The sequence below is a fragment of the Vanessa tameamea genome, chromosome 10, assembly GCF_037043105.1.
Source record: "Vanessa tameamea isolate UH-Manoa-2023 chromosome 10, ilVanTame1 primary haplotype, whole genome shotgun sequence".
In the NCBI taxonomy this organism is placed as follows: Eukaryota; Metazoa; Arthropoda; class Insecta; order Lepidoptera; family Nymphalidae; genus Vanessa; species Vanessa tameamea.
In genome coordinates this window covers 490,597-513,003 of record NC_087318.1, presented here as the reverse complement: position 1 = coordinate 513,003, position 22,407 = coordinate 490,597, and the positions used below count along the sequence as shown (strand labels likewise).

At 31.3% G+C, this 22,407-nt stretch overlaps 2 protein-coding genes across 10 annotated transcripts in view; one reads left to right on the top strand and one right to left on the bottom strand.

Moving 5' to 3' along the window:
• Positions 1-21,800, bottom strand: part of LOC113393674 (embryonic polarity protein dorsal-like) — a 50,298-nt gene extending 28,498 nt beyond the window's left edge. For 2 of the 9 annotated variants that reach the window (XM_026630673.2, XM_026630676.2), the window contains exons 1-2: positions 15,037-15,178; positions 14,024-14,209 (exon numbers count right to left, since the gene is read on the bottom strand). In XM_026630673.2, coding sequence (XP_026486458.2) covers positions 14,024-14,162 — 139 coding nt within the window. In that variant the 5' untranslated portion in view covers positions 14,163-14,209; positions 15,037-15,178. Of the gene's footprint in view, positions 1-8,384; positions 8,964-14,023; positions 14,210-15,036; positions 15,179-21,552 lie in introns of those variants that run through there. The other 7 variants (XM_026630677.2, XM_026630678.2, XM_026630679.2 and 4 more) reach the window with 5 other exon arrangements.
• On the top strand, positions 15,206-19,997 carry LOC113393684 (uncharacterized). Its single transcript, XM_064215943.1, has 9 exons — positions 15,206-15,295; positions 16,610-16,819; positions 17,375-17,528; positions 17,951-18,103; positions 18,363-18,426; positions 18,679-18,806; positions 19,154-19,296; positions 19,473-19,652; positions 19,845-19,997. The coding sequence occupies exons 2-9, from the start codon at positions 16,779-16,781 to the stop codon at positions 19,936-19,938; spliced, it is 957 nt and encodes a 318-aa protein (XP_064072013.1). The 5' UTR covers positions 15,206-15,295; positions 16,610-16,778; the 3' UTR covers positions 19,939-19,997.
• Positions 21,801-22,407: the final 607 nt, after the last annotated feature.

Here is a 22,407-nt window from a genome sequence, read left to right as displayed (position 1 = left end):
TTTTCGATTTATTATTTTATTGTATCGTAGGCGGACGAGCAAATGAGCCCCCTTAGGGTAAGTGGTCACCACGGGCCGTAGACAATGGCGCTGTAAGGAATATTAACCATTACTCACATCGCCAATGCGCCACCAACCTTGGGAACTAAGATGCAATGTCCCTCGCCCTTTAAACCCGAACACAACAATACTGAGTACTGCTGTTTGGCGGTAGAATTACCGATGAGTGGTTAGTACTTCCCAGACGGGCTTGCACAAAGCCCTACTACCAAGAATGAGGTATTCGAATTTTGGGAAAGAAGTACTTATAACATTCACCAAATAAACGAATAATATAATTACGTTACAAATTGATTTCCTTAAACTAGGTGAAATAGTTTTTACAGCGAATCAAATCAATTTAGTGACATGGCAGTAAACGGTTGAAGTATTTATAAAATAAAATCGAGTAAATTATTAACGTGCAGGAATTATTACCTAATGAGAGCACTCCGCAAAATATTGTCATTTCGAACAGAATTATCGTCACACACCACGAGAAATGCGGAATGAACTAAACTAAACTATGAGTACGTGTCCAGTTTTATGTCGAGACAGAATAGATTACGAGCGCGGGCTGTCGTGTCACGGGTCAACTGTAGTAGCTGCCCCTGTAATTGCAATATTTATGGCAAGAAAAATATTTGGACATGACAACATACAGTATATATTATATAACACAAATTGTTTTGGTAGACATTTAGATCAATAGAAGGTTATAATATAACAGATATTATAATTAAATAGAAGACTAGCTACTCGACCCGACTTTGTCCCGGTGAAATATGAGTTTATTTGCGTCTCGAGCGTTTCGTTGCGTTTAGGTGCGCAGCGCCACCTTTGCTCACTTTCCACTATCCACACAAAAAAATACATCAAAATCGGTCCAACCGTTTAGGAGTTCAGATACATACACACGTACAGAAGATTAATATTTATAAAGATGAGGATAAGAAATATGAGTTTATTTATTGTTATAAGAAATAACAACAGTATATTCACAAAATAAACAATAAGCTGGAACAATAGTAGGCTATATGGATTTAAGGTAGTAAAGAGTAACTAATAAGTTCCTTGCCGATTCTTCTTTTTGCTAAATATTAAAACCGAGCCATAGTATCAACATTAAAAAACTAAAAATGCTTGTAAATACCTACTTAAATAAAGTGTAATTTAATTTAATTTAATACGTCATCGTTACGAACTTTAAAAAAGAGCAATTAATACGAGGAAAAGTAATGACCGTACACTACACTCTTCTTAAATTAAAATTTTCTCAAGGCGAAATGGTCTTGGAAAATCGAGATCGCGTTCGCGGCGAAACGATATTGTAGAAGCTTTGAGCGATAGAAAAAAAGTGGCATACTTTTATAAAAATTAGTAGATTTTCGGACTTAGACCACTTTCGAATTATTTTATTTATCGATCTAAAATAAGAATAAATCGTGGAAAAATATATCATTGTGCTCAATGTTTATTAAACCAAGTATTTTGGAATCATTTTTACTAGCTTCCTCAACTCTTGTTTTTGTTATTCTTAACGCTCGTTACATAAATGAGAAACGAAAAAGAAATATTAGTAATATGCGTTCAAATTGAGCTATACCAAAGGTCTTATATGCTGGACAATTGTACGTTTCAATGAAGGATCTCGCCTTAACGGGAAATGGAAGTCGACATAATTTTTAAGTTCTCATTCGATTTGAAGGCGAATGGACCCGTATACGTGTATCATCTACTAATATTATAAACGATAAGATTTTTAGGTTGTAGTATTGGCGAATTAGAGAATATTTTGCTCAATGCTATGTAACCGTGATGTTTACATTTCGTTTGCATATGGAAGGCAAGCAAATGAGCCACCTGATGGTAAGTGGTCACTTCCGCCCGCAGACATTGATACGATAAGAAATACTACATGTTAATACATAACGTATGTGTAAATGTTTCTTATTTTACAATTTACAATGAAGCATGCGACCTTAAGTACTATCACTATGCCTGTAACAGTATGGGAAATATTTTTTTTTAGATCTTGAAAGTTTTTTTCTCATTTAATTTGCAAGCAGAATACATTCTGTGGCGATCGAAAGGCGGGTTATGATCAAGTATATAATTATGAATTGATTTCACGAGTAATATATTTAACAAAAAACAGTTTTGATACAATCAATGACACAACTTTGTACAATTATACGTAACAAGATTAAAATCGTAACATGTAACACTTGATGTGTCATGTGTATCATACAAAGTTCGCTTCAAAATAAAACAAATTCTCTCAAACCGTTTATTAGTTATTTGTCAATTGCTAGGCTTTCTTTTATATGTTTTAAGTACCACGTATTAATTTCAATCATTGCTCAAACTCGTTATTAAGAGTTCAATGTAACCTGAAAAGAAAAAGTGAACACAATAAAATAACCCAACCACGAACGGTTTTAAAATTGTCTACAGTAGCAAATATGTAGTGACGTAATATGTACGTCTGCCGTATGCCAGTGAAAAAGTATATGTACAAAATGTCTATGACTGTCTGCTGGTTTCAAGCTACCCGTGCCAAATAATACAACGGTCAAGGGGTGATAACATACTTTCGCATTGTTAAATAAATTCGTACACCGATTTATTCATTGCGAAATAGTTTAAATATATATTACCTTTTTGTAAACAAAATGCTGTCTACGCCTTAAATTTATATTATTAAGAAATAAATTAATAACAATATTAGGATAGGACATTTTGGTATGGAGCACGGTATGACGTCAGCTGACTACTTTAGGTAACTGTTAAGAACGCTATCGAGATTATTTATTTTTACAGTGTACTCGTTGACCAAAATTTGTACCGCAATACGAAATTTGCTAAACAGTCGTGCCTGGAAAATATTTATGAGTAAACTGGTATACCGTTTAAAAAAGAAAATGACGTTTAATTTGATTAGAGTCACAGATTTAGATAATTATTTAAAGTATGCCTAAATATTTTAGAAAATGTAATGGACATTACATTACATAAGTTTAATTCAAGACGTAAAATAATATGCATTTTAGTATCTGATTGCTTTTCTGAAACTACACATAATCACTGCCGCCTGAAAGTGTGCAAAGAAATCAAAAAAATCAAATCAAATAACAGCATTAGGAACTGATAATAATAATAACTACGCGTTTTCGTCTTGGCCGGCCGTACTCAACCACAACTAGGATTATCAACGTAAAAGATAATAAATATTGTGCATAAGTTCGTGACCAAACATATAATAAATCGTAATTAAATGGCACGCAAACCCGAAAAATAACTTCTAAAGTCTAAGCATTTAACAAATGGGTCGACTCTGCGTTCGAATCTGGTACCAGAATCTAGGAGTGTGATTTCTCATAAAATGGCGACTAGAACGAGGAAGTCAACAAACAACCATCGACGGTTATTATGGAACATTATAACAAAGCCATTAGGCAAGGCATCGTCAATTATCTAATTGATATCGTAAGAATAATTTGTATGAGAAGCGGTCTGCTTTTTTTTTAACTTTAGAAGAGTCCAACAGATGTGACGAAAACAAATATCATCATTAAAGTTATTAGTGAATAAAATTGCTTTTGCTAACCATAACAGCATTCATATTAATAAATAAGTTGCTTTTTTCCCTAACTGAACTAATGTAAAAAAATATATACCAGACGCATGCAGCGCGTATCGTATCAGACAGTGTCTGACTTCGGTAATCAGTTTTGCTTGTAATGTGTATAAAAAGTAAACACGTATATCGAATATTAGCAAAAGAAAGCGGCTACAAATCTGGTTGAACGCCAATACTTTTTTCTTAACTTAAATGATATTAAACGAGTTGGCGCATGAATATTCACCAACGCAACAAACAAACTAGCAGTACTAATAAGCACGATATCTCCTTAAGACGACAGGTGGGATCAGCCGTGAATCAGGATGATATAACCCGGCTCCGTAGCAGAAATGATATCCATACCACTGCGCCTGTACTATTCTATATGAATGTATTATGTTATTGTTTGAATAAATTAACATTATTACGACCCGTATTTCCCTTATGCATTTTTTTACCTTACACGTAGAAAACTTCTCTGTATCGAGTCTATTGATAATGTAATTCCGTGTAATGTAATTCTATGTATGATATAATACGAAACAAAAACAAACGACCGAATAATTAAAAAAAAAAACAAACAAATATTTAAGTACAGATAAATAACTATTATCAAGTGATCGTAGCTATTCTCTTGGATTATTTATGTATTATCTAGAGTGTCGCACTACAAATAACTAAAACAAACCGACCAACTTCATTAGGTTAGTGTGCGTGACAGCTACGCTTGACACTCGGCAAACGTCATACTACTTTACTAGTATGCGTGTAGGTACTTAGTGGTCAACTTTTAACCACATTTTTTTTACTGTTTCAGCTTAGAAATCTGTGTAAACATATAAATAATCGACGGCTGTTCTATAGCTTTAATACGTATCGGATAATTAGATACTTTTAATAAAAGAAATGATGGGCTACGTCTGCTATAAATTAATTTGATAAATCATACTTACGTAGATACACCATCAATAACATTACGGTTCTTTATTGACAGAGGAACCTTAACTTTATTACAAAAAATGTCTTTCAATTGTAGGTTTTATTTTTTTTTTAATTAACGTTACAGTAAAATATCTAAAAATAATCCGACCTAAAGATAAAAACTTATAATTTTATTTATACAATAATATATATATTAATTAAATTAAATATAAACAATATAATAACGTAATTTAAAAAAATAATTTAAAGTATATCAGAGAGTTACTCAACAAAACATATCAAGACTTATCTTCGAAAAACAAAACAATTTAATGTTAATGAGAAGAGGTAATAAGTAATAATAGCACGTTTACGGTTAATTAAGTTGTAATATTATTTTATTATACCATATAGGTACTATAACAAATATCTATTCTCAAACGACCCGCAGTATTCCAATGGCCGTACAGGTCGAGTTATACAACATTATACATATTTTTATAAGAATTCCAAATTTAATAATTGCTTTTACGTAAATTATATAGCTATTGAGAATGAATAAATTATTTTTTGGTCTGGTAATACTGTTTTATGATTTTCAGAGATACCTTTTAATTTTTAAAACTAAATATTTTTGTAGTTGACAAACAATGATTTAATGTAATTAAATAAACAACTATCGCGCATAATAAAATCACGCTAGGAACCATCAGCAATTTTGTTTCCCTAAGTAAGCCGATGATTCTTTCCATTATTTGAAAACTTTAAATAATTAAATCAAGTTTAAATATGTATATAATTATTTTTCTAATCGATTAAAAAGTTTTTTTTTTTTCATTAATTTGAAACTTACTGGCTTATTCTATTCGAAAAAAAATAAAAATATATATTATCTATTTAAGTACAATAATACTAATACATAAAACCTATTTTAGTTCTGCAAGTATTTGCGATTATAAAATAACCTAAGATCGACGTTTTTGTAATCTTATTAAATTATCATAATTAACTATGTCCACAATACTGTTGATTATTTTGATATAAACAGTGACAACCGATATATAAATAAACACGAAAGGTATAGATAAGACTCGTGCACATGGCGCGGAGCGTCGCAACCGCATCGGCGCCGCGGCCGTACCCGGTATGAGTAAAAATCGCATACGACACTGAAGCTGACTACTGCGGTGCTGCCGCGATACTTTCGCCTCACTATACGACTGTCAATATCATTAAACTTAAGCACCTATTCACATGAGTATTGTTACGTCTTATAATATGTTTTATACTCATCCAAACATATTTAAAAAAAATTAAGTTTTCCAAGATTATAGAATTGAATTGTCTCCAAGCTCAAACAAGGTATATAAATATACGTGTTACGTTTTCTACGTTCATTGCTTTGTTTTAGCTGTTGTTTGTAGATAAGATTTAATAACTTTTTATATCATTAGCATTATGTACACAATTAATTATTGCACGTCGCCCCAGTTAATTTCCTTACTTGACTATTCACTATTCAATGCTGGAATTTGCGGTTTACACGACGCCGGTGTGACTTGGTGCGGTTTTAACGAGTAATTACTGAGTTTCTTGTTTGTTCTTCTCGGTAGAAACATTTCTTAATGATGATTAGATAGATGTTAAATTACCTGCCTGAGAACTTGGGTAAAATAATAATTCTAATTTCCATAAATGCTTCCTAAGCAGGTGTTTATATGATAAACCTATGTTCCAAATTTCAACTTTCTAGGGTCAGTAGTTTTGTCTGTGGATTGATTGAGTCAGGACAAACTATTCTATGAGTATTGATTAATCTTGTAAAACATTTGGAGATTTTATAAAAGCTATAGTTAAAGAAAATTTGAAATGACAAGTATTCAAACTTAGAAAAGTAGTACACACAAAAAAATTATAACATCAAATAATTTAAATTCTGTGTATTTAAAATAACAAAAACTTCAAAATTATTGAACAACATATAACATCTTAAATTACAAATAAAATAAAGATACTAAAACAACAGGCACAACTCACACGCATGCTATGAAGCAGAGTCGAAGCCAATGGAACATGTACAATGATCGACAAAAACATTTAAGTTAGAAAGGATTGCTCATGGGTATGAATACTTTTTTGTACGGTATTGTAACATGTATTCATATTTGTTTTTAAAAAAGGCAGGTGGACATGCAAATAAGCCACCTGATGATAAGTAGTCAAGACCAGTGTGGTTGTGACATCTGTGCTTTAAGAAATTTTTACCATTTAAGGAATGGTTAAAGTTTCTTGCCTTGCATTACCAATGCACCACCAACAATAGGAACTAAGGTGTTATATCCTTCGTGTCTGTAGTCACAATAGCTCACTCGTCCTTCAGACGAGAACACAACAATTTTAAGTATTACTGTTTCAAATATTGTATTATTATGTGATAAGTGGGTAGTACATGCTCGTCTGGGTATTGGGCTACACTGGGCTTGTACAAATATCCTACCACCTAGTAAAATTAATATATATAATAAAATAATTGTAAAATTTTATTTGTAAAGATGCCAAATTACTATTGAAAAAACTAAGCTAAAAAACTAAGCTTGTAACAAAATAAATGACTATGTCCCCTTAATCTATTCTTTACCATAATAAAATTAAAAAGTATGAAGAACATTAATAATTATTATAGAAATTGCATGCTTTGATATCTTTCGTTGTAATATTTGACAAATGCCTATTTGATATTTCACACATTATGACATTCCTAACACAAAGTACCTGGTGGTTGGTAACCTATATCTTGTAGATAAATAATTCAAATAATTACAAGCTATTTGTAATATTATATAATATTCACTAAACTAAACTTGACTGCAAGTTAAAGTTTAATAAAAATAAGTCTTGTAAAGTTTTATCAACTGTATCCTGACTTAATATGAAGGCTAAATTGAAAGTAATTGAAAGGATATCTAGTGGTAAACATAAAAAAATAATACAAATTTAAAATATACAATTAATTCTTGGCTTAGATTCATAGGTATATAATTTTATGCTCGGGCGCTACAGTTATGAAAACCACCAAAAAAAATTCTCATTTATCAATCTATTTTACTTTTCTTATAAAACAGAATTACTTTGTAAATGAATTATTCTCATCTAAATATATATATTGAGAACTATTTTGCTATATTTACGTTCATTGATTACCACTTTAATCTAATCAATTATTATAAATATTAGGTGTAAGACCCTATGTTTAAAGTGTGTGCACTTTCAATCCAATGCATAGGTAAATTAATCTTTGATAGATTTAAGCAAATTTAAATAGTAAATAATTTTATTTATATTGTGTCTAATTTAAAAAAAGGTACTTCATAATTAAAAATATAATACATTAATTGAACTAAATAAAGTAAATAATGCAACAGGAAATAAATAATCGTAAAGCGTCTTGTTATATTTAGTACTTAAAGTATTTTAGTTTTATATATACAAGCATAAGTTTTAAACTTTAACTACATAAAGTTTTAACCGCCAATAGCCGCCCATACTACAATCTATGAACGTTGATGCAGCCAGATTTTAGGATATTTATAGAATCACACGCAAAGCTGACTAACAGACCGAGAAGGAAGCTATTACTTACAGAACTGGCTGAAAATTTACTAATTAAGAGAACTTAGGTATTGCGGGTTGTTAAGTTAAAGGAAACATTTCAACTACGTGCAAGGTGCGAGGCTCGAGTGTCAAAGAAACGCAAACCGTTCGAGACAATTCATGCATTTCTGTGATATACATGGTTTACCTCCGCTGTTGTCCATCGCACGTTTTACGAACGTGTCTCGTCCACGGACACCTCACAGCGGTCCTTCAGACGAACACATTTATTTTAACGTCATAACACTGGCCGTTTTGCACTTTGCTGATTAAGTCTGTAATCGAACTTTGAACTCACTCAACCTCACTTAATAATAGAACTATCGAAGTAAACACGCACGATAAACTTTGCGAAACGTAAACTAAAGACGTACCTCTTCGAACATGATCCTATAATAACTGTCTCTTCGCTCGTCCAAGGAACTAGTTATCAAGGTCTCGTCTCGATCACAGCATGCACGGTTCCAAGAATTAAGAAACAGGTTATATCGAAACGCGACGTTATTATTATTATCACTTTATTATTACAATAATAATAAAATAAACTGATACGTTTTTGCAAATTATATTTTGTGATTATAATTTGGAAACGATCGTCTGAAGTTACAACTTTTGCGGAGTGAACGTCTATGTGATAAACGCGTCTGTGTGCACCAAAGCAGAACGTCACACTACTATTGTCTGACCACGATTGGACACTAGAGGTCACATGGCTGCTGTGCGACGTGTTACAACGACGCATGCGCACTGCGAATTTAAACTTTTCTCCGTATGTGAGACCGAGAGGGAAGTAAATTATTAAATAAATATTTCCTTTTCATTATGAATAATAATACTTATTAATTTTTGTTCATAAAACATTTTGAGCATTATTATATTTTCTACATATAAATATAATTCTATGAGTATTTCTACTAATAATGTATATGGTATTAACTCAATAGGAGCCTAACTATTTTTTTAGGGAAATGATCAATTAAAACTACATATAATATTATCAAATCAAACCGACAACGTATTAATTCATATATAATAATGATGTAAAATGTTTTCGCTTTTCCATTGTAGTTCGAACGGATGTGTTCCATGAATACTAAAAAAGTATTTTACATACCTGTAAATATTTAGTTAGGAGATACGAAAAAATATTTTCTAATAAGTACTTAAATCTAGTGGGGATATTATGGGATATCATATAAGGCTCTTACCAATATATTATAAGTCATTTATAATTTAAAATTTTTAATTTTCCGTAAATGATATTTAATGAACATAATTAGGTAAATATTATATAATCAAATCTACGAATGTCAAAATAGATAAAAATATAATTACTTGTCTTAAATAGTCGTGGAGCATTGATATGACTACCAAAGTGAGAAACACATATTATTAAAATTATACTCATATAATAATATAACATTATATATATGTATCACTTATTTTACAAGGAATTATACGTGATATTATAATAATGAAGGTTTATATGGTACTTACCATTTAAATATACTATGATTATCCCACTTTAAACAATTATGTAATGTTTATGTTTATGTTGTCAACTCGTTGCTGGCTGTAATTCTCGTTTTTCTCTATCGTGTCAAATTTCACGGGTTTTCCTTTTTTCAGGTGTCTTAGAATTATAGATATTATTGACAATATTTTATTCGAGGTAACCGGTAAAAAAGTTTAAAACATTATGTTACAAGTATTCCTTTTTTATGTTACCTATTTATTTGATATTAATCATTTTATATTTCATCATGTTGAAATAAAATTAAAAAAAAATCATATTAACCTTCTATTTCAGAATATGAAAGAATATTTCTTAGGAAAGCATATGACTCATAAGGCTTTATTAGATGATCCCAATTTTCAGAGCGTGGGTGCCACTTTCTTACTGTATTTCAGTGAATTCAGAAGGGATGAGTCATCGTACTTATTGGTTGATAATTTTATTTATCATGAAAATGTAATTCAAACTTACGATAAGATCCATAATATATTTGTAAATCAATCAAACCAAATAATATGGATTACTTTCAAAACTGTGTAAAATAAATCAAACACGTGTTAAGGATTTAGTTTAAGTGTTTTTATGTCTGTTTTAATTTTTATGCTACAGGATTTTTTTTTCATAGTTATTAATTTTATTGTTATATTTTGTAAAATAAATATATGGGGATGTATTTCTCAGGGCGCATATTAAGTGAAATGCACAGTTTAGAGATACGAGTGTCAAAACATTTGATAGCCACTTTTAGATTTTTTTTTCTTGCAATTTTAATGGATCTACCCTCGAAACTTTTTAGTAAGTAATAAATTAAATAATTGAAACGGAAGCTAGACAATTATATAAAACTTTAGTATTTTAGTCCTTTGTTATTGTTATATTACATATGAGTATAATAATGGATATTTTGTATCTCTTTGTTACATTAGGATAACTAATTTAACAATAACAAAAGCAAATCATTTGCTTGTTCGATATGAGTGGCATAATTAATATTATACGTTGCATTTAGAAAGTTTTAGTGTTGTAACTTGTAATGGCGCGAAGCGATATGACTCAGTCAGTCAGTCCGGCGCGGCACCGCGTCGCGACTCGGTGGTGTCGCCGACTCGCGGCTGTCACTTTGCGTGTGGCGCCAAATGCCCGCCACGATTCCTATTCGAAATTTAAAACTTATAACGATCCTTCCACCCTGCAAAATTGCGTAGTATTACGCGTTTTAAAAGGGTTCGCAGGGAAAAAATAGGGCTAGGTTCTTGACCTGCCTTAAATATTGAATAATATTACTGGGGTTAATAATTTTGTAGTACACAGTTTTGATATTGAACAAATGAATAGGATGCGTTAATTACCTCATAATATAAGAGTAAGATATAAGAGATAAATCTTATTGTATAAATATAGGCTCAAAATGGAAATATATTTTCAGTGATGTTATTATTTATAACATTATCTTACGTTAGATATTGACCACACTTCAACTTCTAACTAACAGTAAACAATTATGTTCACAATAAATCACTTATAGTTATATATCTCTTATGGATAATTTTAACCTTGTTTATGTCAAGATATTTTATTGCAAATTGTCTTAACAAAATAATTGATATTATAGTTATTCAGGCGCGTCTATTGGTAAAGAAAATTATCCATAAAAATGTATTTTTTGTGTATAAATAGCGACAGGTATTATAAAGAATTATTTTATTAGTATAGATTATAAAAGCCTACACCGGTAACGCTTTCCTGCCCCGCGTAGCGCCGCGACGCCGGGCGCCGCTGACGGCGCCGACCGCGTGACGCCGCACCCTAGTCCCTACTCCCTTTAAATTATTCCTGATTGTATCGAATATAACCCTCCGTTACTTTTGATATATTTAGTTAGTAATATTTAAATAGGCCAAGACTACATCGGATTATGTTACTGAAATATACATAAAAATATTTTAAAATGATCAGAATTGGTACTATAACGAGAAGAACAAATTAAAAATTAAATAATAAGGAAAATATGAATAATTTATGTTTATTCTTTGGAAAATAATTGGTATTTAAATGTTTATTTTTTTAATTCGGTCATAAATGTTCGATCTTTGCTGATTTAATAGTTTTTTTTTTGTAAATATTTATATAATTGATACGTCAGTTTATCTTATCATAATTGAAGGTATCGATAAATGGGTAAATTATCAATGCAAATAAGGGCTAAGGGCTTAATTTTTTATTAAGTAAGCTAATTATGAGATACGGCGTAATCACGTTCTAGTAGGTATTATTTAAAGCACCATGTGAGGTATCTCTATATATATATATGTTATCAAATCCAAAATATATAAAACTGCAAGGCAATTCATTATTTACAACTTTTTTTATTAAATATTAATAATTATAGTATTCAAGAATTAAACATGATTAATTACATTTGACATTTGAAATATTTTGGTAAAACAATCCTAAAATAATTTAGCGACCTTTTCTTAATCCTAGTAATGGCTTTATGCATTCCTATCAATATTATATATAATAATACTACTTAAAATGAGACTGATATAAATATGTCTAATAATCTGTAATGTGTAGCTCTGGCAATAGAAAATGGCTTATTTATAACAGAACACGGTGGTTCAAATAAGAGCGCAACTTAATTTTCACGTACTAAATATGACCTTATAAGAAAGTTTCGAAGTATGCATGTGACAAATGTAAATCTGCTAAATGTATCCGTCAGCAAAAGAGCTGAAGATTCCTCGGCCCAACATGGGACATTTACGAACTGTAAATGTTTCTCTGCAAGAAATTTAAAGTAACGTTATCATAAAATTCACAATTTCAATAAATTTACATTTATAAAGAAGGATTTAAGTGGAAAAAAATTTTAAATAGATACATATGTCGTGACAAGATATGTTTTATAAATAAAATTCAAATAAGGAAACAAGTCAAATCAATCACAATTGTCAAGAGTGTATTTTATCTTTGAAAGAAATATTTTATTTATATTTCTACATATTTATTTCGTCAATATTTAAAAGGTAAGGCAGATTTATTAAACAGCATATTTAATGTATTTATATAGATAAAATTAAACGATATTGGTATCTGATCGGAACATTTAAGTTTTAGTAAGTAGCTTGTGTAATGTGCAACTGGAAAAGCTTCGTGTAAATCTACGTTTTCTATAACAGTAGATAACTCCTTATACCGAGGTACTCTTATAACAAAAAGAATCATTTCTTTTAATACTGTTGTCTATTGTCAAAAGTAATTTACGTGTAGATTTATGTTGGTAATTTACAAAGTTCAATGCTGGAAACACTTTTCGTTTCTTTTTAATTGTATTTAATATTTAACTTAACTATTCTTCTGTAATATACAAAATATGTAATCTCAGTATCTAATATAGTTTATTCCGAGCATGTAATCTTTAAGACAGCATTAGCAATTAATGACGCAATCAAGTCGCAACAAATAACTAAATAAAATTCTATTAGTACGTCATACTGGATATAATTATTTAAAGACAACTGGATTCCTTTGAATACAATATGATTTATAAAAAAAAAAAAAATATCGCCAGTAACCAGATAATTAAAGGTGACCAATTAGCATTGAAAAATGTCGCTATTTAACACGACGTATTGTTAGTATTGTATATGTCTATGGATAGATGTACTTATAAAAGTCAGTAGATTTGCTAATCGTATATTCCTGTTATTGATCTATATTAACATAATAAAGCTAAAGACAGAAAACAGCCTCTTGTTTAAACGCGTTAATCTCTGGAACTGCCAATCTGATTTGAAAAAACGTTAGCATTTGATAGATCAGTTCTTGAGGTAGATTATACCTAAAATATAATTATATAGTCTTCATTCTGTCTTCTATTGTAGCATCAATTTGTTGAAATATCGCAGAAAAGCCGTTGTATTTTATCACATTATATTGCTTCCAGTTTAAACCCAAGTTATATTTGAACTGCTAAAACTTTTAATTCTATAATCACTTTAAAGCGAAATACCACTCACTGATAATCACGAAATTTGAGAAACTACTACACCTAACTATTTATAAAAACTTGAAATTTGGCAAGTTCCTTATAGGATGTAGACATCCGCTAAGAAAGGATTTTACGTATCTCGACCCCTAACGGGGTAAAACGAGGGTTGGAAGTTTGTGTTTTATAAATTTCGCGCGGGTAAAGCCGCAGGTTCAGCTAGTAAATAATATACAAAAAATCTCTCCCTATACTTATATGTTGTGATACAATGGCTTACCTCTAGATTTTTTGTTCTTTGTCTTATGACGTTTGTCTTGTAACCTGTACGCCGTATTTTGTAACAGTATCAGGATGCCCGAAGGATTGAAGATTTCACAGAGCGTGTCGCCGGCAACCAGGGCTGGCGCGGGTGACATCTCGGAGCGGGAATTGAACAGGGAGCGGTGCCACTTGACCACTCCTCCTGCGTAAGATTTAAAGTTATTTTTAATATAAACCTTAATTATTTAATATTAAGGGACATATAAAGAGTTTGCCTTGAGTTATTTAAAAGTAAGATTGCATCATCGGTTGATGATGCAGCCAGACTTCACGCATTGATGGTTGACTGATTGGTGAATTCATAAACTCCTAATGTTTGCCCATGTACACACCTGGGCTATATCTAGGATACATTGAAATACAAAAATACATTGATTTATAGAATTGTTTCAACGAACTTATCATTATTGTATCCAACACCTTCATTAATTTTTTTCGTAAGTAAGTTTTAGTTTAACTTGAATATAGATAATATTTGAGGAGATAGTGAGGCTCAAATTTTGTTTGATAATTTGACCTGTTTAGTTTAATTAGGGACATAAGTATACATATGTAAACAAAACTGTTTTGAGTAGCTAGTTCGATATCATAATTCTACATAATGAAATAAATAAACGCCTTTGCTATAAATGTAATGCAGTATGTATTTTTATAATATGTTATAATCATGTTTGGTATACTTTAAAAGCATTAATGGTAGGAGGTTCGATTCCGCTCAAGCCGTCGTCGTCGTCGTTATAACGTGTCGCATTTTTCACGTAATAGTACAGTACAGTATATTAAAATGCGTGACACGTTACTTTATTATATAGAATATTTAACATATTGAACATAAAACATGTTAAAAGGAACACGATAATATTTTGACACAAAATGCAAATATTACATTAATTTACACACAGCACATGTATGTATGTATGTATGTTTATGTAACACAATGTTTTGCTACTAATTTAAAGCCGTACATACCGTTCTTTTTTATATAATAATGTACGCGAACAACACTCAGTCACAGCACAGGTATAACTAAATTCCAAATACAAATGAGCGAGGTATAAGTATTTTATCTTAATTCCAACTCCGAGGAGCGATCGCTCTCGCTGCTCATAATATTGTGGTATTACTATGTTGTTGTATATCGTGTCATCCTCATCTTTATCCACGTAAGTAAGCTCCACGTCATGGGGAACCGATGTAGTCATTAAAATCGATCCGAGCAAAATATAAGGTAAATTGTTATAAAAATATTAGAGTGCACGTGAGTTGAATAATTTAAGGAAAATCAAACAAATAATGAATAAAATGTGGTATAGTTATAGTTATGTAAACATATCAGTACATAATACACACATAAATGTAAAACAATCACCACCATCGATTCACGTAGGTATGTACACGTACAGTAACGACCCGACGTCTGATCCACATAGTACACCACATGCCATTTAGTTTTGACGTGAAATAATAAATAATTGAAAACATATATACATATTATATTACGTGGCAGGCAATAAAATAAATTTAATTTAGAGCTACTCGGGTTGAGTTAAGTCTAATTAGAAGGACCGGTAAGAAACTCCGTTAGTTACATCATTTGTGTCACATGTAGACTTGGTCTTAAATTGTCAATAATTTTGGTCCGTTTCGTGATAATTTAGCCGTAAATAAATGTACGAGCAAAATATATAGACAGAGCAGTACACGGCTTATGTTACTATTCATTGATACGTATTATTTAAATATATATCATCTACCTTTATAAATTATGAGTTCTACGTCTTAATAGCCAATAGTTGTTTACAACCGTTATTACTATCTTATATATCTTTCATTCATTCATCATCATTAGCAGCCTGTAAATTTTTCACTGCTAGGCTAAAGGCCTCCTCTCCCTTTGAGGAGAAGGTTAGGAGCATATTCCTCCACGCTTCTCCAATGCGGGTTGGCGGAATACACATGTGGCAGAATTTTGTTGAAATTAGACACATGCGGGTTTTTTCAGGATGTTTTCTTTCACCGCCGAGTACGAGATGAATTATAAACACAAATTAAGCACATGAAAATTCAGTGGTGCCTGCCTGGGTTTGAACCCAAAATCATCGGTTAAGATGCACGCGTTCTAACCACTGGGCCGTCTCGGCTCATCTCGTGACTCGTATCTTATGTATATGATCTTACTATTATGATACTGTTGATTGATATCGTACACTACAAAATAGTCCAAACAAATAATAATATACACATATATGTATACGTACTATAAAATAAATTGTATTGTATTCTGTGTCGAAGCGTATATTTCTTTGGACTTTGAATCATTAGTGAGTTGCCTGACTGAGAAAGAAGCGTTTAATTGAGGCACCCGTGTTTAAGCCGGTTTTATTAAGACTCAAAAAAACTAAAATAGCAATATACCTACTACACACAGCCGATTATATTTTGTAGATTAAAGTAGGTTAAATTAGATTTGAGTAAAATAAACGCAAGGAAAAATATGAATTTATCCTTTATTTCTTTTCATTTATTTTTATTTTTAATGCAGACGTGTCCAGAGAATCCTTCATAAAAAGCAGTTGTTTTCGACGCCCGTCAATAAATTTACGGCAAAGAACACAACCCCTAGTACTAATTTAGCGAGGATACGCAGCTGTCTCGACGAATACTACCAGACTCCTCCTAGGCCAGCGAAGATAGGCCCTAAAGCTGTTTCTATGGAGGACTTGACTCCCACCAAAAAAGTCAAAAGAGAAAGGTAATTAAATATATTTAAAAAAATGATTTAATTAAGATTTAATAATAGGTACTTTTGTGTGTACAGTACAGTCTATTCATTATTTTTTAAACAATTATATTGTCTGGAAATACCACTTCAAAATATTTGCACACACAAGTTTTGTTTACATTTTTAATAGCAGCCTGAATTCCAACCTAGCTTTCGCTGTGTATTGGAAGTCAGTTCCTTCCCAGATTTTAGGTATAATTTTTATTATAATTATACATACTTGTTTCTTATTATATTAAACAAAAAAATACTATTTGTGCGTACGGAAGTAATAATAATAAATAAGAGCTGTAAATAAATAATAATAAAAAATAGGTGTCATTTCCAGACAGGACAATGTGGTTTGTTCTTTTCGTAACTGCGATTCAAATAATTACTAAGTAGTTACTATTTTTCACACTCATGAGTGACTTTGATTCAACATTTCATTTTCCTGTGGGGATGACTCATGTGATGAACTGCTTACAATTTTTATTTGGCCGTTATTCATAAATTACACCTTTAAATTAAATTATTCTCAATTAGGAATGTTGGTCATCTAGCTGTACTGAAGTCTCCTGGGTTGCACGGCGTCGATGCAGAGCAGGCCGCTGCAAGGATCAGCAAATTCATGCTTGTAGTTTCATGGAGAAGGCGTCGTGAAGAAATACGATGCGTGCGAAAAACATTAGAATTTCAGGTAAATTTATTTACGCAAAGTCAATTAATCCTTCATAAGGCAAGGTATTCGAGGTAGACAAAGATTGCGCTCGAGCGTCGTGTTGGATCTAAATTGTTTTATCACGCTTTACGGAAGTTTTTACACTTACCCTCATTTGGTTATTGGTTTTTGTTTCTCTGTCGCGATATAATATTGAATACGGCTTGTATATGGACTTAGTTTTCACCGGCACCGGCGAGTCCCACTTACTCCCCCCCCCCTCAACATTTTAATGTTAGATTCGATTTATATGCGATTAATTTATCTATTTATTATTGTTTCGTGACAATCCTTAACGTGGGAACCAAAATTAAATCGTATTATTTTAGACGTTATTTTCATTTCAAATTCAATTAATTGCTTAGTATGTTGTTTAATGTTTTTCTTTGTTTCAATTAAAGGTAAGTTGCTCGGAACGCCTGCGCATTCAGGTGATCACGCTGAAGTCTCTACTGGACTCTGACAATGCTAAAGTCCGGCTTGCGATAAAAGAGCTGGAGAGATTGAAACAATTATTAAAAGAAAAAGACCTGGAAAAAGCCATTCTGGAGAAGGTAACATTGCATTCTAGTAACGGTATATATAATTACTCCAATTTATTCATATATGTTTTTGATATATTTAATTTAAAAAATTGAACGAATCAATTTACTTAAATTTTAATGTAACGTACAGCTTTAACTTTAGTAAAAAATGTTTCTTATGAATGTAATACATATATCATCTTCTACATACAAACAGCGAAACATATGTCCTTTTGATTAGTATAATTCGTTTAGTACTTATAATATATTTTGTTATACTATTATATAGGAAAAAATCGCACTAGAGAAAGATGTTTGCGCGGCAGAAGATCGGGCGTCTGAAATTAGTGTCGGTAAATAAACGTCATTCTTATTTAAATTATTGTCATCCTATCAATCTAATTATCCTAAGGCATTTATTCAATTTTATAAATATTTTTCATTGTAAAAGCAAAAATAAAACTTTCAAGCGTTTCAGCGTACCTATCCCTAACTATAAAATTACAAAGGCGAAGACGACGTAATGATATAACATTATTCCGAAGGCTAGCCGAGTGGTCAGACAGAACACAAAAGGCTAATGTATATATTACGCTTGCGCCCAGGCTGGCGGAGTTGCCGCAGCGAGCTGGAGCACGTGCGCGCCGCGGCCGCGAGCTCGGAGCGCGCGCTGGCGCTCGAGCGCGACGCGCTCGCGGACGCGCGCGCCCGCTGCGACCGCGCCTGCCGCAGGGTGACTGAGCCTTCAACTTACGACTTGCCGCGTAGAAGTCACACCTGCAGTCCATGTGACGAGGCCTCCTTAAGATCCAAGTCACTATACTGATACCGATTCATATTCTTGTGATTTATTTGAATAGCTTTGCTACGATAAATACGTAAGCTGCGGACATATAAAACAAATAATGTGATATAATTTTTTAAATAAAATTATATCACATTATTTAGATTCCACTTTTATAAATATGACAAGTAATTTTCAGGTATAGTAAATATAGTAACAAAAATAATGTAGCCAGTAAAGTAATAATATCTTAAACTCATTAATTAATCCTCTTTAATCTTCATTCGTCCTGTTAGATAGCCATACTAGAAGACGATTTATCGCATCACGAAACGTTACTGTCGGCTAGCGAAGCACAAGTCACGATATTACGTAATGACATTAACAACGGGCAGAAGCAACTCGACCGGGCTCGAGAAGAACTACGACTTGAACGAGAGTGAGTACCCACACTTTTTTATTCATAAGATCCATAAAATTCAAATACAATTTAATGTTTACCTTTAACTTGTTCTTCCAATTTAAAGCACCAAGCATGGTAAAATCGAATAATAACTTTGATAACATATAAACTATCAATTTCCGTTTACAATACATGTCTGTCTTTTTGCTCAGAGCACACGCTCATTGCTCTCGTGAGCGCTCAGCACTGAGCACACGAGTGGCGCTGAGCGCACTACAGACGAGCACAATGAGCACCGAAATAGAGCAAATGCGAACGGAGCTTACACGACTCGAGAGGGAACTGAAGACCACACGCGAGCAACTGGATTGGTGGCCGAGACCACTAACTAGGTAAGATTAAACTTGTTAACTATCAGTGATCATAGGACCTAGTACATATTAAGTACCTTAGTAAATTTATTATTCAATTTAAAATTAGTTGGACTAATTCAAAGACATTCATAGTTATGTTAATAAGAAAAATACTACTCCTATGATTAGACAAATAAGAAACTTAAAATCAAATTCGTCTAACCCTGTAAGGATGCTCGGTGTCGCCCGAACGTGGATTCGCCGTCCCATGTCAATCTCAGATGCAGTAATATGGATCCTTATTCCAGCAAGACACGGATTTTAATGGAATAGAAATCGATTTAAATTAATGGTGCACTCACTTAGGCGATTTAAAAAATCATAACAAAACTTAGACAAAGAAAAAATAAGAAATATTTATACCTAGTAAAAAGACAAAAGTTAATTACAATCTTTAATATGTTTTTTTGTCACATTACCATACATATTTTATAGTATTAGCTGCATAAAGTCATAATCGTATGTTACATTTTTTATCTGTTGCGGCATTTTGATATTTGCGCGGGAAAATGGAGTAACAGTCAACAGAAACATAATTCAGAAAGAATAGGAAAGTTGTATATTTTGCATTATTTAAATTATATTGACAATTGGTTATTGAGCAAAATGTTTTTGTATAATATTGAAGATTTGGTAAGTATGTATTCGTTACTTTTATCATTATTGTTAATTATTTATATCTTTTTGATAGGTAAGTATTGTTAGTCGTTATTATTAAGGATTTGTTGTTACTTTAGTTTATTAAAGACCTAATTAATTTTGATAAAATAATAAATTGTTTTATTTAATATTGCTTAATGCCGTGAAAAATTCATTTTTATTATTGAATCCTGTTATTCCTACGTTCAAAATTCTCTCGATATTTAAGTATTATGATCATTTGGAATACAATTTTAAGAAATATTCTTTTAAAGGTTTCTGATGATGTAAAGTTCAGATATCTTTACTTATTCTATTTTTTTAAGATATTTATTATTTATTTCGCCGAGTATCGTAGGAATTTTAAAACAAATTAAGCACTTAAAAACTCAGTCGACTAGGGTCTAGTCACGTGTAGCTACATTGCAATTTCGGTTCGTCACGGTTATCAGCCGAAAGTGGGTTCGCTTTCGATTGATAACTGTTTCTAATACAATCAATTAAATTGTGGGATAAAAATAATCGTGTTTTTGTAACTTATGTTTTATTGTATCTTGGTATTTAATCGTGGTAAATCGAATGACCAAATACTGTAACAATTAGGGAACTAAAATTAAAACAACATATCGTCATTTTTACTTTAATCGTTCAGTCTTACATTTCTATTCAACAATCAACTACAAAATATCAACATTTGGAATGATTTTCTATATCTACAACTTGAGAGTATATAGGCCTTAGATACGGGTTGTGTTAAAAAATAACTAATTAAACGCATAAGGATAATGAAATCATTTGCAATTTCAATATGTTGATATGATTAATCTGTCAAATTATCATAATTACAACAAATGATATATTAAATAATATTATTTGTCTCAATAGTGCTAAGTTTTAAACGAAAAAAAAACTTCACCAAAAACTAAGACAAATATACACATGTTTATTTTCATATTAGGATTTGACATAATATTAGTGAGGACTAAAACGAAAAGCCCACAAAAAGTTAGTATTTTAAATATCATAGCCATAGTCCAATTTATAGGATACTTTAAAACCAAGTCAAAGTAATCGTTATTACGTAATTAGTTTTTTACCTACTGATAGTAGCATGAATAATTTTCGCTTTGCCACCGGATTTAATATCTCCTTATGTCAGATCTCAATACAGTATATAGGTAAATACTTTTTTTGGTACTCAGTGCAGTTTTTTTGGTAAAGCTATAATTGATTTTTTTACCCACTCCCTCTAGGCCACTGTTTCACGTTCATGTTCGTAGCAACAGTACAAATAAACATAAATATTAATCAACTCTGACTGAACACTACCCGGTTACACCACCATGAAACACTAATATTAAAACAAGTTATACGCTAAAATTCTTATCACTTCCCGTCTTAATTATAAATGCGTTTGCTTCTGCCATACTTCCATCTCTGTCCTACATAATATGCAAAGGAATAACGTAATATAGAAAGACAAAATAAAACAAACTTATATTTACAAAAAAGAAGTTTTTAGAAAAAGACGATTTTACGATGACTAGTTTCATAACAGACTTGGCAATAACAAATAAATATATATTTGAAGCTTCATTATTTTAGGCCACACTAGTGTATAATAAGAGCACAACGTGTAAATAATTTAATTAGATCTAAGAACACTTATATTTGTTGACGACTTAATGCTTAATAAAATATCAATTTTAGTTTACACAGTACTAATGTACAATTGCGCGTATTTTGATCAAGCCAGATTATCTTATATTTATTGTTATTTAAATATGAGATTTCTTCTTATTGCCTCTTTTTTTCTAATCTATCCGATATACTATTACGTCAGAAATAGATAACAAAGTGAGCTTGGAAGGAAGCTTTAATGTTTCTAGTAAACCCTGAGATGGTTTGTATATAACTATCCAACATACACTACTTTCAGACAAAACATTGCGAAAAAAATAATCTTTTATTAGAATGACACTGAAAAGAAAACATTTCTGTTTTTGAAAATGATTTGCGTAAGTGTGGATTCACAACAAAAAATAAAATATACGAAACGATTTTTGATGTATTTTCCAATAAAACTATTTCTATT